General features: G+C 38.8%; 1 protein-coding gene across 1 annotated transcript; it reads left to right on the top strand.

Annotated features, from left to right (window-relative positions):
- Positions 1-1,799: 1,799 nt before the first annotated feature.
- On the top strand, positions 1,800-10,808 carry si:dkey-245f22.3 (uncharacterized protein LOC492819 homolog). The gene is made up of 3 exons (XM_034167286.1): positions 1,800-2,874; positions 10,061-10,270; positions 10,351-10,808. The coding sequence occupies exons 1-3, from the start codon at positions 2,736-2,738 to the stop codon at positions 10,635-10,637; spliced, it is 636 nt and encodes a 211-aa protein (XP_034023177.1). The 5' UTR covers positions 1,800-2,735; the 3' UTR covers positions 10,638-10,808.
- Positions 10,809-17,948: the final 7,140 nt, after the last annotated feature.

Genomic DNA, 17,948 nt, shown 5'->3' with positions numbered 1-17,948 from the left:
CTTGTATACAGGAAAGACCAGGACTTAGACCTTCATTCTCCTCCAAATATATGAGCATCACCAAACACCTCTGACAGACAATGCAAGGACAACAACAAAATAAAATCAATTTCAATTTATTTTCAATTTATTTAGTTTATATAGCACCAAATCACATCAAAGGGGTGACCCACTGCTTAGGCCATTCTACAAAAAACATTTCAATACACAACACATACAGAACACAAAATTAAGGGTAATACATAAGTGTGGACATAAAACCAGAATAAAATGTCACCGCACTAGTAAGTATAAAAGGCCATTTTAAAAAGAAAAGTCTTTAGTTTTAAAAAGACCCAGATCAATCGTGATATGTAGATCAGGAGGGAGCTTGTTCCAAAGTCTGGGCCCAGCGACTGAGAAAACCTGGTCACCTCAATGTTTCAGGTGTGATCTGGGGACCTCCAACAGATGGAGACTGGATGACATCAGAACCCTGCTTTGGTCATGTAGCACCAACAACTCACTCAAATATGGTGGTGCAAAACGATTTAGAGTTTTAAAACTAAATATTAACATTTTAAAATCAGTGCAACAGTGGATGGGAAGCCAGTGCAGTGAGTAGAGGATATGGACAATGTTCTCACATCTGGGGGTGTTAGTTAAAAGGTGGGCTGCAGCGTTTTGCACCAGCTGCAGATGATTAATTGCAGACTGAGAATGCCAGTATAAAGTGCATTAAGTAGTCAAGTCTACAGCTGATAAAAGCATGAATAGCTTTTTTTAAGGTCCAAACAGCTAAGAAAATGTCAGCGATTCTTCAAAAGAAAGATCTTAGCTCTTGTATCTTTGCTCCAAACATTTGAAGGAGGGTGAGCTGCTAAAGGTAATAATGTATAGGTCAAGTCAGATTTGACCCCATGCACAGGTGCTGTGATGATGATGCATCCACCAGACCACAGAGCCACTCTGGTTCTTGGATGGTAACCACCCAAGCAACCAAAAACACCTAAAATCTGCTGAAGCCAGGTAAAACATGGAGATCCCCTTAGCCTTTTCCGTTTCTGGGGTAATCAACACTGAGGTAGGTGTGTGCAGGATCATGCCCTGAAAAATTCACCACATGGTCAACATGTTGGAGTTGATATTCCATCGTAATGCAAGTGATAGTTCCTATCTGATAAGAATAATAATATTCAAAACTGGTAGACTATCCCCCCCGCCCCAAACCAGTTTTTGTGGATTTCCTGCAGCCCTTTCCATTGACTATAGGTATTTAGGTGCTAAAATATTTAAGTAGCTGTAATTTCCCTCATGAAACATTATATTGTCATACATTGTGTTTTTCTAGAAGCATTTATGAATAAGTAAAGACACACACACACACACACAGAGGAAACAATGCGGACAGAGGAGTGTCACACAACAATAGCGCCAACAGGGTGAAGAAGGATTTAATGGAGAAGGATGCAGCTGGCTGAATGCTGGATGTAACTAAATAAGTCCATAATCTCTGCAATGAAGAGTAAGTACTATTTGTTTCTTATATCATATGTGCAGTGATGAAGGCAGATACCACATGTAGGCTTTGTGGATTCCTGTGGTAATGTCTGACATAAGACATCTTACATGGATTGACAAATACAAGATTTAAACAACTTGTTGTGAACCAATATTTCATTTATATTTTGACATGAGTGAATGTTGTTTGATTTGACTCATGGAGCCTTTCTGTAATATTCTTCATATTGGATTTGCACTTGAATTTTCTACCTGTTTATTGTTAATGTACAGTTTTGATCAAATAGATCAGTGAGCACTTAACTCGGTGTTTGTACAGCAGAGTGCTTTTAATTATTCGAATATCTGCTGTATACATTTTAATTGTTAAAGTACTGTGCTGTACTGTTTCAACAGAAAATCAAATTCAGTGTCCAACATGCCTATTCCAAATACAATCAAATGAAATATTTTTTTTTTATTACTAATCAATTATGAAAATATAAATTTCATTTTCACATATAAAAAATGTACAAGACAAAGAGTTATTTGTAGGCGTACTATCCTCCACATTATGATGAAAACACAGTTGCTGTTATCACTCAAAAAATGTTTGCAACAACCCAATTAAATATCAGGCAATCTTCTTACAAATTGCAGGAGACCAACTAAAAGAAATGTAGTTTTATCCCCTGAAAAAAAAAAAGTATTTTGAAAGATGAAAAGTGACCCCTCTGTATACATACATATTTAAATGAATATGATATAGCAATTTTTCATTAATTTTTCAGAAGTCGAGGCACAGTGCCTAAAACATTTGCACAGTATGGCTGCAAATCCTGCACATTCGCGTGCTAAATGTTTCCAAAATGGAAATTAATAATAGATTAACTTCTCTGCTTTATCTGTCTTCTTCTCACTGACAGCTCATAAAACTCAGCAGCTGATTTGGCTCTGGCTCTGATAACATGCAGAACATTTCATTTTTAAATTTTCCACTAAAATTGCAATATTTATTACATTCACATTCTACAATGGTAAGTATTGATAACCAGTGGAAGCAGTGTAACTGATGTTATTTTGAATTTAGTTTATAATGAAGTGTATTTAATTCAAAGTAAGGAGCTGATAATGTCTCCGTTTCATCTGCACTCAGACTTGTACTTCATTTTCTTTGTCCTCCATGCCAGACATGGCCGTCTGTGTTGTTATTTTTTGCAGAGTGATGCAGGTTACATGCTTCCGTGGATGCTGTGATGGATGCCAAACAGAATACTGCAGATGTAGATGGAAAGCCGGATGACTGGAGTGATGAAAAACAGACATATCATGACTCACCAACCACTGCTGCAAAGTCAGCCATTACACCCTACAGCTGCACTGCAGCTCACACAGGTATTTACATTTTACTGCACGACACCTGGCTGGACTTTATTCCATTTAAATTAAAACCAATAGCCACCACATAAGGCATCTGACATATCTTAGCCTTGGGGGAATTTATTATTGGTTTAAGGACCTTTTTTATGTATAAGATGTTGAAGTAAATCAGCCAAAATATTAAACATGTTGCAATGATCCTAAGATTTTCTAATAAAAGTCATGCTAAAGTTGTTTTACAGTACCATAAACTAATAGCATTCACATGTAAGGTTAATTTGACTTAGAAGTTTAGATACACTTCATCAGTTTCACAATGGTATTACTCTGAGTAGTTTGACCCAGATGGTCAGAATTAAGAAATGTTTTATGTTTGTTCAAAAGGGATATACTTGAAATTTGGGTCTTAGTCGTTGTTGAGATGATGAAATCGCATATCATCTTATACCAGGATCACCAACCCTGCTTCTGGAGTTCACAAGAACTGCATGTTTTCCATGTCTAGCTCCTACAACTACAGCTGATTAAGTCTGGTGTTTTGTAGCTCTTGATTGGCTGACATCTTAGTTGACATACAATATCTTAATTATTAGTGGGTGCAGCAGGGTGAGTTGGAAAACGTGAGGAGCAGGTGGCTGGGTAAGTGGCTCCTGGATACACTTACAGTCTTTTTAATTAGGTACACATTGCAAGCATCTGATTGCACACCGTTTTGCCAATGACCCACACTGATGTAATGGGATCACACAGTGACCACACTATTACACCATATTAGGATAGTTCATGCTTTGTGTGGTTCATTTCATTTCATTTGTTAATACATCTCCATTCCTGCATTTAAGACCTGCAAAACATCCCACCCACTGAAAAAAAATACAAAAAAGCTGGGAAGCTAAAGCATTTACCACTTTGTAATGTTGACATTCCTTCTCACAACACTTAAAAGATATTTTGGGATTGAGGATACCAAGCGATGAGACATTTCAGGTGTTATTTTGTCCCATTCCTCCTGCAAACATGTCCTGAGTTATGCAATAGTACAGAGTCACCATTGTCACATTTTTCATTTCAAAATTCTCCACATGTTCTCCACTGGGGACAGTTTGGGACTGAGGGCAGGCCAGTATAGTATCCGTATCCACTTCTTTCACATCCATGTCTTTCTAATGTGTGCAGAATGTGGCTTTGCATCGTTTTGCTGAAAAACTCATGAATTCCGCTGGAAAAGTTGTCTGAAAGGCATCATATGTTGCTCTAACATGTCAATGCTCTAACCTCTCAATCTACGACTATACATTAATGTTGCTGTCACAGAAATGTAAATGTGTTGCATTTCCAAATAGTTTCATTCCAAATACAGTGCATCCAGAAAACTTTTTCCACATTTTATTATGGTATAGCCTTATTTCAAAATGGATGAAATTCATTTTATTCCTCAAAATTCTACACATAATACCCCATAATGACAATGTGAAAAAAGTTTTTAGTTTTTTAGATTTTTGCTAATTTATTACAAAAACAAACAAACAAACAAAAACAAAACAAAAACTAAGAAATCACTTGCACATAAGTATTCACAGCCTTTGCCATGAAGCTCAAAATTGAGATCAGGCCCATCCTGTTTCCACTGATCATCCTTGAGATGATTCCACAGCTTAACTTGAGTCCACCTGGGCTAAATTCAGTTGCTTGGACATGATTTGGAAAGACACACACCTGTCTACATAGAAGGTCCCTCAGTTAACAGTGCATGTCAGAGCACAAACCAAGCATCAAGTCAAAGGAATTGTTTACCTGCGAGACAAGATTGTCTCGAGGCACAAATCTGGGTAAGAGTACAGAAACATTTCTGCTGCTTGACAGGTCCCAATGAGCACAGTGGCCTCCATCATCTGCAAATGGAAGAATTTTGGATCCACCAGGATTCTTCTTGGAGCTGGTTGCCCTTCTAAACTGAGCAATCGAGGGAGAAGGGCCTTAGTCAGGGAGGTGACCAAGAACCCAACTGTCACTCTGTCAGAACTCCACCATTCCTCTGTGGAGAGATGAGAATCTTCGAGAAGTACAACTACGTCTGCAGCAATCCACCAATCAGGCCTGTATGGTAGAGTGGCCAGATGGCAGCCCACCTGGAGTTTCCAAAAAGGCAGCTGAAGGACTTTCAGACCATGAGAAACAAAATTCTCTGGTCTGATGAGACAAAGATTGAACTCTTTGGTGTGAATGCTAGGCGTCATGTTTGGAGGAAACCAGGCACCATCCCTGCAGTGAAGCATAGGGGTGGCATAATCACGCTGTGGGGATGTTTTTCAGCGGCAGGAACTGGGAGACTAGTCAGGATTGAGGGAAAGATGAATGCCGCAATGTACAGAGACATCCTGGATGAAAACCTGCTCCAGAGCGCTCATGACCTCAGACTGGGGCAGCGGATAATGTTTCAGCAGGACAATGACCCTAAGTACACAGCCAAGATATCAAAGCAGTGACTTCAGGACAACTCTGTCAATGTCCTTGAGTGGCCCAACCAGAGCCCACACCTGAATCCGATTGAACATCTCTGGAGAGATCTGAAAATGGCTGTGCACTGACGCTCCCCATCCAACCTGATGGAGCTTGAGAGGTGCTGCAAAGAGGAATGGGCAAAACTGTCCAAAGATAGGTGCACTATGCTTGCAGCATCACATTCAAGACTTGAGACTGTAATTGCTGCCAAAGGTGCATCAACAAAGTATTGAGCAAAGCGTTTGAATACTTATATATGTGTGATTCCTTATACCCCTGTCACACATAGCCAGAATGAGGCCGAATGGGATGGGAGATGGGACACCTATCAGACAGCAGTCCATGTGCAATCTGAGCACCATCTGACCGCAATTTACATATTCTGATGGCGGAAAAATGGGATCCGAAACAATTAGAGCACGTATGAGGGAACCTCAAGATGGATCTGGCACAGAAAAGGCTGCTGGTATGAAGTGTCACGTATAATAATGTCCACCTATCAGCTCAGAGATACTATTTAAAAAAACTTACAGAGACAATTTATTGAATAGTTATTCGTGTAACCACTGGTCTACCTTTCTCACTTGTCTGATCATTTTATGAATGTGTGCTGTACATGTTAGGTTTATTGTCCACATGACTGAATGAAATGATTGTGTGTTGGTTTATGTGTAAAACAGGAACCTGCTGTAAAACAGTTTTTACTGAGTCAGGCCTGACTCAGTCAGTCAGTTCCATGTCAGATAATGACATGGAACTGTTGTGGCAGGCCGTGACAGCATTAATAAACATAAATTTCACCACCAACAGCCCAGGAGTGTTTCACAGCAAAGCGCGAACGTGGAGCTGGGACAGCAGCCTGTGTTTAAAATCCTGTCACCCGGGTGCTGTGTGCTGTAATCAACCATGCAAAATTAAATGCCATGTGATAATCCAACCATCATGGTGTCAAGAGTTGCGTTGAGCTACTGAAGTGAGGCAAAATACAAAAAAATAAATTCAAGTTCCCTGGAAAGGCTGCATCTGACAGCATGGCCCACTGCCAGCAGTGTCCAGTAGCTGGTAACGGCACGCACACACACGGCTGCTCATTCAGCCATTGTGAACGAACACACACACACACCCCGCGATCATATCATCAGTCTAGCATCTTTGCTCTATGCACACACGCACATGATGTCACTAGCACTGGGAAGTGGAGGATGAATGCAGATGTAATCGTGTTCGCCATCCAGATGTTTGGACATCGGGCAGTCTTCAGCGCCTTTTATGGCCATATGACAGCAGTCTGTGTCATCTACCAGTTGTCTACATTTGGTTTGGTTGCCATCATGCAGGTGTGGACAAGGTAATCTGGATGTGTTCTGACACTCCTGACCACGCCTCTTTTCCTCCCGACTGCATCATATTATGGCAATATTTGCCTTGTCGGGCTGGTTCCTGCACATTCTTGCTATGTGTGAAGGGGGCTTTAGGTTTCCATTTTTAATACAATTAATTTGAAGGAAAAAATTTTTTTTTTCATGTTGTCATTATAGGGTGTTGTGATACAATTTTGAGAGAAAAAACTAATTTACTGTATTTTGGAATATGGTTGTAACATAACAAAATGTGGAAAAAGTGATGCGGTGTGAATACTTTCCAGATGCACTGTAATTGGGTCAGGTGCAACTTGGGGATAGTAATGAGGTTTAAAAAAAGAAAAGTTATTAGCTGACGTCAACAGGAGACTGTAATGATGATTTTTATTCATAAGTGTTAGGGGTTTTAAACAATTATTAAAAACATTAATATTATAAAAATTGATTACAAAATTATTTTTTTAATCTATCTTTTTAGGCTGTTTTAGGGCAGGATTTTATATCCCATTTTAATTAGTTTATATGTGTGATTATCTTTTTTTAATCTGCTTTTTGTGTTGTCTCTGTCACTTTGCATTGCACTGCTCTTCAACTATTGTAGCACTTATCTCCCAAGAAAATTTTTCCTGCATGGACAATAAAGTATATTTGATATTTGAAAATCTGTATCCATGAAACCATGTGTTTGCGGGGCAAAGATGGGGATTTCCAGTTTGTCAACAAATGTGTGAGAAAATTGTTGAAATGTTTAAAACAATGTTTCTCAATGAAAGACTGGAAGGGATTTACATATTTATCCCTCCACAGTGCATAATATTAAACGATTCAAGAAGTCTGGAGGAATTTCAGCAGTCTAAGGGGAAGGACAAAACCTCAAGCTAAACACCCGTGATATCCGATCCCTCAGACGGCACTGCATCTGGAACAGTCGTTCATTAATAGCTGATATAACCACATAGGAAACAGATTACTTTAGGTAACCTTTGTCAAGCACTACAACACGGAGTTACATTCACAAATGCCACTTAAATTTTTACTTTGCATTAACAAAGCCTTATGTTAACCTTGTCCAAAATCAGAGTTGATTTCTCTGGGCTCAGAGGCAATCCACACTGTTATCAGCAACAACTTTAAAAGCCAGGGTATGTCATGATTTGGGGTTGTGTAGGTGAACTTGACAAAGGTCATTTATACTTCTACAGTGATAGCACTGATATACAACCCCTGGCAAAAATTATGGAATCACCGGCCTCAGAGGATGTTCATTCAGTTGTTTAATTTTGTAGAAAAAAAGCAGATCACAGACATGACACAAAACTAAAGTCATTTCAAATGGCAACTTTCTGGCTTTAAGAAACACTATAAGAAATCAAGAAAAAAGATTGTGGCAGTCAGTAATGGTTACTTTTTTAGACCAAGCAGAGGAAAAAATATGGAATCACTCAATTCTGAGGAAAAAATTATGGAATCACCCTGTAAATTTTCATCCTCAAAACTAACACCTGCATCAAATAAGATCTGCTCGTTGACATTGACCCTGTGCCTTGACATTGACCCTACGTGTCTTTTTGCAAGGAATGTTCTCGCAGTTTTTGCTCTATGGCAAGATGCATTATCATCTTGAAAAATTATTTCATCATCCCCAAACATCCTTTCAATTGTCCAAAATATCAACGTAAACTTGTGCATTTATTGATAATGTAATGACAGCCATCTCCCCAGTGCCTTTACCTGACATGCAGCCCCATATCATCAATGACTGTGGAAATTTACATGTTCTCTTCAGGCAGTCATCTTTATAAATCTCATTGGAACGGCACCAAACAAAAGTTCCAGCATCATCACCTTGCCCAATGCAGATTCGATATTCATCACTGAATATGACTTTCATCCAGTCATCCACAGTCCACGATTGCTTTTCCTTAGCCCATTGTAACCTTGTTTTTTTTCTGTTTAGGTGTTAATGATGGCTTTCGTTTAGCTTTTCTGTATGTAAATCCCATTTCCATTAGGCGGTTTCTTACAGTTCGGTCACAGACGTTGACTCCAGTTTCCTCCCATTCGTTCCTCATTTGTTTTGCTGTGCATTTTTCGATTTTTGAGACATATTGCTTTAAGTTTTCTGTCTTGACGCTTTGATGTCTTCCTTGGTCTACCAGTATGTTTGCCTTTAACAACCTTCTCATGTTGTTTGTATTTGGTCCAGAGTTTAGACACAGCTGACTGTGAACAACCAACATCTTTTGCAACATTGCATGATGATTTACTCTCTTTTAAGAGTTTGATAATCCTCTCCTTTGTTTCAATTGACATATCTCGTGTTGGAGCCATGATTCATGTCAGTCCACTTGGTGCAACAGCTCTCCAAGGTGTGTTCACTCCTTTTTAGATGCAGACTAACGAGCAGATCTGATATGATGCAGGTGTTAGTTTTGGGGATGAAAATTTACAGGGTGATTCCATAATTTATTCCTCAGAATTGAGTGATTCCATATTTTTTTCCTCTGCTTGGTCTAAAAAAGTAACCATTACTGACTGCCACAATCTTTTTTCTTGATTTCTTATAGTGTTTCTTAAAGCCAGAAAGTTGCCATTTGAAATGACTTTAGTGTTGTGTCATGTCTGTGATCTGCTTTTTTTCTACAAAATTAAACAACTGATTGAACATCCTCCGAGGCCGGTGATTCCATAATTTTTGCCAGGGGTTGTAGAAATGTACAATGAAATTTTAGAGCAACATATGCTACCTTCAAGATGACTTCGTCTCCAATTATGTCCATGCCTTTTTCAACAAGACATTGCAAGACACATTCTGCACACATTACAAAGACATGGCTATGTGAGGAGAGCGCATGTACAGGTTTGGACCAGCCTGCACTCAGTCCTGACCTGTACCGAAGAGAATGTGTTGAAAATTTTGAAAGGAAAAATGTAACGATGGCGACTCTGGACTATTTGACTCGAGACATATTTGCAAGAGGAATGGGATAAAATAGCACCTGAAACATTTCATCACTTGTTGTACTGAATGCCAAAATGTCAAGTGTGAGAATGAATGGAACATTACAAAGTGGTAAATGCTTTAGTGTCTCAGCTTTTTCAAAATGTCGCAGGCCTGAAATGTGTAAACAGATGTATAGCAGACAAAATTAAGGGGATCACACAAAACATGAAATATCTAGGATCCATACTGTCTGCAATGAAATCAAAGAAATTGACATTTTCCATAAGTCCTAACTTTTTCTGATTTTGAGTTGTAAGTATCCTTTGTCCATTCAACAGTTCAGCATTTACATTTCTTCTTTTATATATTGCTGTGGAAACCTTGGCTGAATCAGACCTTCAGATGAGGCAAAATGCTGGAGTTAATTTAGCACCGTCCATGTGTGAGCCACAATCTGTAAATGAAGAGCCACGACCTCTATTTGCCCCACTGCCATCTTCCACAGACGCTCGCACCATCTCTGGAGTGAGTGAGACAGAAACGCCAATCAGCACGAATAAGCACAACCTGAAAACTGTCCATGCTGAATCATCAGATGCATTTGGTAAGAATCATAAAGTATCTGATCATCCATTGCATTTCTTCTCTACATGCTGAAGCTTTCCTCACTTTTCTTTCCATGAGACATCTGTGCCTCCATCCTCATGGGCTGCCTGTTTTGCCACCCACTGGACTGCCTGTCAGCTGCAATAAGAGGGTGCTACACATGCGTGTGGTCGCTGTGCTCTTCTGTGTGCAGCTGCGAGCCTGCTGCCCTGCAGTCGCTGGTGGACATCACGCACTGCTGTGACCTCTGCAGCTGCTTGGGTATTCGCAGCCTCGTGTGCGACTGTTCCATCTGTGACATGTGCCTCCAGGCCACAGAGTGCCTGGACCTCGCCATGGAGATGTCTCAAATGCTTTATCACTGAACCCACAGTCACATTATTGGCTGAAGTGACATGAATCAATTTTATTTTAAAACTGCAATTTGATCAGGAGTAGTGTCAAAGCCAACTTGAAAAGATGCTTAAAAATTTTCCCTATTCAAACAGAACCCATCAAATTGAAAACTAGCCAGTGTCAGACATGTACGTCTACAAAACAATGTAAAAAGACGCGGTGTCAGAATGTTCCACGACGCACACCCAAATATCCTCAGATCACTTAATGTTACAAACTGGATTTGACCTGACTGCTTTGTGTGCAGTCTAACTGATAAAACAAGTGCTTCATATCCGTCTGAGAACATTTGGGTGGACATCATGGAACATTCTGACAACCGGTAGTTGTGTCGTGAACAAATTCAGTAACTAACAGGAGACGGACTTCAAAAAACAATGTTTTGAGAGATGCCTGCACTGAGAACAGAGTCAACTAAGACAGTGCTGGGCTTCCAGAAGCAAATGTCACATGCACCGCTGCAACAGATGATTCCCCATCTTACCCAGCTGGGCGGTCTTGCTCTGCCGTTGTGTATCAGTGGGACTACGTGATTGGCTGGAAGCTGGTGCATCGGTGTGGTAAGCGGGTGATGTGCTCGCTTTGTTTGTTTAAGCAGCATATGTCATATCAAAACTTTGTGAGGAATGTGTTTGTATCAGCATGATAAGCGATAACGGAAATTCCATCAGGCACCTTCCTGTTTATTCAAGACAAATATAAAGCACTTGTTTTATCAGTTATACTGTACGCAAAGCAGCTAGCTTAAATCCAGTTTGTAACATTAAGTGAGCAGAGGACATTTGGGCAGTGGTGTCAAAAGTACACACATTTGTTACTTAAGTAGAAGTATAGATACTGCAGTTTAAAAACACTCTGGTAAAAGTTGAAGTATCAACTTGACCTCTTTACTCAAGTAAAAGTGAAAAAGTATGTGCTCCAAAACCTACTTAAAGTATAAAAGTATAAAGTAACCTTTAAAAAAAAAAAAAAGGTAGATGCCACTATATGAATTGAAAGCTAAATTTAAAAACTGATTCGTTCTACATGTGGCCCAAGACCCCAAATTACCCCCCAACACCACCTGCACGAAAATGTTTCAATTCTAGAAGCTCTGAAATGCAATCTGGGACTATTCCAGACGATAAACTGCAGTGAGTGCAGCATCCATTTAGTGAAGGAAAAAAAAAACAACTTTCCTTATTCAGATTCATTCTGCTCTTACAAGGTTGCAGCAGTTTTCTAGTTTGGCAGATAGTTCTGGAGGAAATCACTGAAGAAATTAACACATTGAAAATATGGTTTGACTGAAACAAATTGTCATTAAATAAGACAGGGATGAAGTGGAGGTGTAAGAGTCACTAGGTGTTCACAGGAAACATTTATGTATGTATGTATTTATTTATGTATGTTGTTAGTTGCTTTTATATTTTCTGTTGTGTTTCTATTCAGGTTCTTTTTGCCTCTCTCTAAAATTTTATATAATAATCATTAGATTATTAATATATAAACAAAAATAAATTTAAGAAATATTACAATTTGAAAACAAATGCACCCGAACGTGATGAGAGCTGCTTCATGCTTTTAACATTGAAAATGCCATAGACATGCTAACGCGTTAGCGTCGCTCCCGTTTTTAAGTTATAAAATAAATCTATCAACTGTTTCAGAAGACCATAACAGGTCGGTTTAACATAGAAAAGATAAATAATACTCACAGAAGTATGCTCTTTAGGGTTTTAGCGGGGGAAAATTAAGCGAAAGAAAGAAAGAATAAATGAAGCAATAGGTCGAAGCATTGCTTCAATCTGCGAACCACTGCTTGGATTGGTTCACGGTTCAAAGCAAAGCCGCGCTGCAGAAAAGTTGATCACAGGCGCACATGACGTGAAATATATATATATATATATATATAAACATTAAACTAAAGGCAAGAGTAACGAGGCTGTTTGTTTTAAAAATGTAAGGAATAGAAAGTACAGATACTTGTGTGAAAATGTAATGAGTAGAAGTCAGAAGTAGGCAGAAAAATAAGTAAAGTATAGGTACCTAAAAAGTGTACTTAAGTACAGTAACGAAGTATTTGTACTTCGTTACTTGACACCTCTGCATTTGGGTGTGTGTCATGGAACATTCCGACAGAGGCATACATAGATGATGACAGGATGCAAGTACATCATTGAAAGTTTAGTGCGAATGCAAAATTGTAATGTGAAACCAAATTAAGCAGACTAAACATATGAAAATAATTATCCTTGGTATGGATCTGTTTCCGGACATTCAGGTGTAAAAACAATGTGACACAGATCTTGTTTTTTCTGAGTTAACATCCAATCAAATGCTTTTGTTTAACTGTTCAGGGCCCGTATGCACGAAGCAGCCTTTGGCTAAAAATAGCTCCTAGTGACATTATTCTAAGAAAAATCTTAGAATTTCTCAAATTCTTAGATATTTTGGAATTTTCCCTTGTAAGAGGAAAGTTGTCCACAAAGCACCTTAGGCCTTAAGAGAACTCCTAAGGTGCCCAACTAGTAAGAGTAGTGAGGACTTAAGTGTCTTAAGCAGAGATGGCAAAAAAAAAAAAAAAAAGACAGAGAGATATTCTCCGTATGTAGGATGACAGTGAGCCAGTAACATGCTCTTACATAATTTTATGTTAATTTACTGTCTTAATGTATTTATAAATTGTTTAGGTTCTTATATTATCATTATTATTATTTTATTTCATTATTACTTATTTGATTTTTAAATGGACAATGTAAATAAGTGTTTTCACTTTGTGTCATACATGCAATTTTAATGCATTTACAATTATGTACTTGCACTGAACTTAATAAACTCATGCACCCACACACTTTTAATATGTAGATAATCGACATGTGAACGAGATATGTTCAAACATCTTCAAGCTGTGTAACAATTTATTTTGTAGTGAGCTGTGTGAAATAATGAAAGACAAGCAAGAGCTTCTGTCTTTTTGGCACTCTGTCACTAGGAGGTGCTCTTATTTTTCAGATAAAACAACACAGGGCCGGCATCAACACGATACACTTTTCACTTATGGTGACACTTAACTCACTAAACCAACTGAACTAAAAAGCACAATAAATCAACAACACTAACCACATTTTTAAACTATCATGAACCACAATAGCAACATTTAAACCCCCAAAACCCAGAACTCCCAGAATTTACAGATTTAGCAACTGGCCCAGCGAGCGCGCCAATTTAATTTTGCTGAGTATCATCATCATGACATTAAATTATTTTCACAATTACGCATTTCTTAATGCAGTTATATGATCGTTGATTTTACCGTTCATTCATATGTAGGAGCGCAGAGTGCATTTATTTTTCTATTTCCCCTTCCGTGACAACCAATTACAGCTCTTATAGGACCACGTCATGCCTAGCAACGGGGTCAACCCTGCCTACTCACTATAATAAGAGTTTCTGTCAAATCCTTGCCCAGAGTTGCTCCCAGACATCTCTTGGGCTGGGAGTCCTTGCCAGGATATTTTAGGCTAAGTCAGAAGCTCTTGAGATGCACTGAGCATACAGGCCCTGACCTCCAGAGCCATGACAGCAGACGCTATTCATCCAAAGCATGAATGTGACCAGTCCAGATGAAAAGCACAAAAACAGGATCTGGAAGAAAATTAGATTCAGGTCATTTCAGTTGGTAGTGTAAATGTACTGTAGCCCGTGAGCGGGTACAAATGTAGGCAAATAAGCAAATTTACAATGCAAATAATTTGTCAAAATGCAATGTTAAATGTCAAACTATGGGCAAGATGAATGTTACCTGTAGAACATTTAGGAACAATCCATCACCGCAGTCAAATAGGTGTTGGCGTAAGACATTGTTAGTAAGAGTGAAGCGCAACTCAATGAGCATGGAAACAGCTAACAGGTGCTTCTTGGTATCCAGTGAAGAACAACATTGAGTATATGGACAGACGCTGCATCAGGTCACATCAAAGTGCCTCACAGATCAATTTGCATTGAAGCAGACAGCTTGAAATCATTTTTTCTTCAGTGTCAGACAACAGCACATTTGCATGTTTTTTTTTTTTTTTTAAATGGTACCAGAGATGTAAAAAAAAACAACAATTAAACACCCAAATTCATTAAGTCAGTGTTACAAACAAATGCAGGTACATCTCCACATACATGAACTTATATTAAATGCCTTTTTAACGTCTGTTGCACATATTCACACTACAGACAGACAGTATTACAGGAGGTGAAACTAGTGGGTTTTTTTTAAATGAATGTCAAAGCCTTGCTAATTCAAACTAAACTGAGCAGAAGTGCATTGTTTCACTTTTGATCATTAAGGGGGTGGGGTGGTGGGGGATCACTAAGTGATCACCAAAGTTAAAGACAATACAGGTGTTAGTCAGGGGAAATGACTACTGTGGTATCAAAAGAATATGTAATAAAGTACAGTACTATTTTAAGGACATAAAATTGTTCTGTGTTACTCATAATGTCTCTGTCAATATATTAAATAAAAACACTCACTTGTAATGCGTAGCTACTCTGGAACAAGACCTGCTTTGGCTAACTAGCTGCAGCAGCGAGTGTCTTTCCACTGCTATGTAGGCTCATTACAAAGCCGTCAACAAACATTTTCATAAAATGCATAGACTGTCATAAAATAAGGTGCAAGAAATCTGCTCAAAATAAAATTCTTATATACAATATGAAGGAAATATATAATCACGTGCCAATTAATTTTACAAATATCCCTTCTGTAGCTGCTGGTGAAACAACAAGCATGCATCTGCTATTCAACCCTGATTCCATTCAATGAAGACAAAAAATATATAGTCAACAAAAACATAAATGAAACAAATTCTAAAAAAATTATTCTGTACAAACACAAAGCTTTTTTTCTGTCAAATTTTGTTCACAAATTTCTTAACATTTGTGTTAAAGAGCACTCCACCTTTGACAATATAACCTATAAGCTGTGCCATATCAAGATGCTGATTAAACAGTGTGATTGCTGCACAGATGTTCCTTGGAAAGGGTGCGCAGATGTGCAGTTTTAACAAACAACACAATGCCACAGATGTCAGACTTGATCGGTTAGCATGCTGAGTGCAGGAATGCTCACCAGGGCTGTTGCTCGTGAACCGAGTGCTCATTTCACTGACAGAAGCTGCTTCCAATGTAATTTCTAACCACTTTCATAACTGCCAACCACACATAAACACACCAGCCTTCACATCCTGCTTCTTCGCCGAATACCCCAGCCCCCATTATCAACTGCAAAATTGATGGTGTCCTTCTGCTGTGACCAGTCCAATGCACCTTTGTGCACTGATCATGCCATTTAATCAGCATCATGCTGTGCCACACCAGCCAAGTGGAGGATGATCTCAGCAAAGGTAAAGTACTCAGAAAATAAACCTTTTGTGTGCATACAAGTCTTCAATCCTATACTTAAACCCATGAAAAATGGGAGTGAAAATAAGTGTTGCATTTATATTTTTGTTGAACATATATACATATAAAACAGGTAAATAAATATTCAGTCATTTCAAGCTTGTCAATTTTGTTATGTGCCACATCATAAGCAACAGCACTCCATTATAACCTAATTAAACTCAAATTGTGTGAATAATTTTTATAATGTGGTTCCCACTTTTCACAATATGTGAAAACTCCCATATGTTGTCGTCGAAGGCAAAAACAAGGTGGCATTTGTGTGCCGAGCATGCCCCGCTGGTCATTTTGTGTACCATGACATTTAGTGTTGGTCTGATCACTTTGCAAGATAAATTAGCAGAAAAAGTTGCACTTCCTTGACTGGCCGCTTGAGGCTTACACCAAAACAGAGCGCATTCTTTGAAGTGTGTTAAAATGTCGAACTTTAGAGGAGGAACAAACAAGTTTACAACCTGATAGAAAAAAAAAAGTTTTAGTCTCTGTAGAAAGTTTCCGCCTCTATGACAACTGTATGAGGGGTGAATTTTATTCTAACTTCTTAGTTTAAGATGTTTTAAGCCGTGAGGTTCTGTATAATTGTGGGCGTGGCCACTGAGTGACAGCACCTGAGCATCTCCACCTCTCAGAGGCCGATCGATGCAGCTGCTGAGAGCTGCATCTGTGCATTTGTAGTATTTTATGACAAACACTTAGAATAATATGGCTTGTTGTGTGGTCAAATGGCCTAACGGAGCATCTAAGATGTCTCTGTTGCAATACTGGCAGGGTGTAATTCTCATCAGGTTTAATGCTGTATGCTAACGTTAGCTCTTTTAGCAGCTTCATCCGTTAGGTCCACTTAACGCATAACAACTGAGAAAATAAGCAGCTTATAATTTTTAATGCCCACACGAAAGTAAATCGTTGAACCGCCACGCAGTCCCCCAAAGTATGATTTAATAAACACCAGAACCCAGGTCATCCTGTTAGCTTAGGTGATTGGACTCAAAGAGGGGCGTGTTCAGGTTTCTTTCGTCACACACTGAGCCACCTACTGATCCACCCCTTTATGCATCAATGAGTTCGTGAATCAGTGCATCAGCTGCTGCCAACATGGCGATACCCAGCCACAAGTTTCATATCGGCTGTTCCGGGTCCACAGAAAACCTGTGGGTGATGTCATGCTGGCTTTGTCCAGTATATATACAGTCTATGGGAGATATTCACTAAAACATGTCCACTGTCTTCTGTATTTGGAAATATTTTGTATGTCACAGACATGAACAAGCGAAGCTCTTCAGCATCTCACCATGTCATTTAGGTCGGGATGGGTATTGATAAGACTATCGATATTGCTGCCATTATTGATTCCACTTATCAATCCGATTCCTTATCGATTCCCTTATCAATAGCTCGTGAATTTTCTGTGTACTAAAAGTAAGCTTTACAGGTTTTCTATTTCAACATTTTACTGAGTCTTAAATTAAATAAATATGAAATTGGTCACTAGATCCTTGATCTCTGGACTTAAAATATACATGGTGGATCCTTGATCTCTGGACATAAACAGAAATGAACAAAATCTGCAGTTTTTGTCAAAAGCATTTCCTTTCAGACATTAATGGCATGAATGTTAGTCCATACCTCTGAGCTGAGCTCAGCCGACTGTGCTGCATGTCAGCATCAATGTAATTCATAAAGATCGCAGGACGTCTCATTTTGCGAAGTAAAAAAAAATGTTTTAGTCGATTGTTTATTATTTGTATTACAATGTTTGGAAAGGTGTCATTTGATTTAAAATGGTGATTCGCTTTGAAAGCGGACTCTAACTTGACTCAGCAGAGAGCGGAGCAGCGTTTGGA

The sequence above is a fragment of the Thalassophryne amazonica genome, chromosome 3, assembly GCF_902500255.1.
Source record: "Thalassophryne amazonica chromosome 3, fThaAma1.1, whole genome shotgun sequence".
Classification (NCBI taxonomy): Eukaryota; Metazoa; Chordata; class Actinopteri; order Batrachoidiformes; family Batrachoididae; genus Thalassophryne; species Thalassophryne amazonica.
This window is presented reverse-complemented; position numbering and strand designations above follow the sequence as displayed.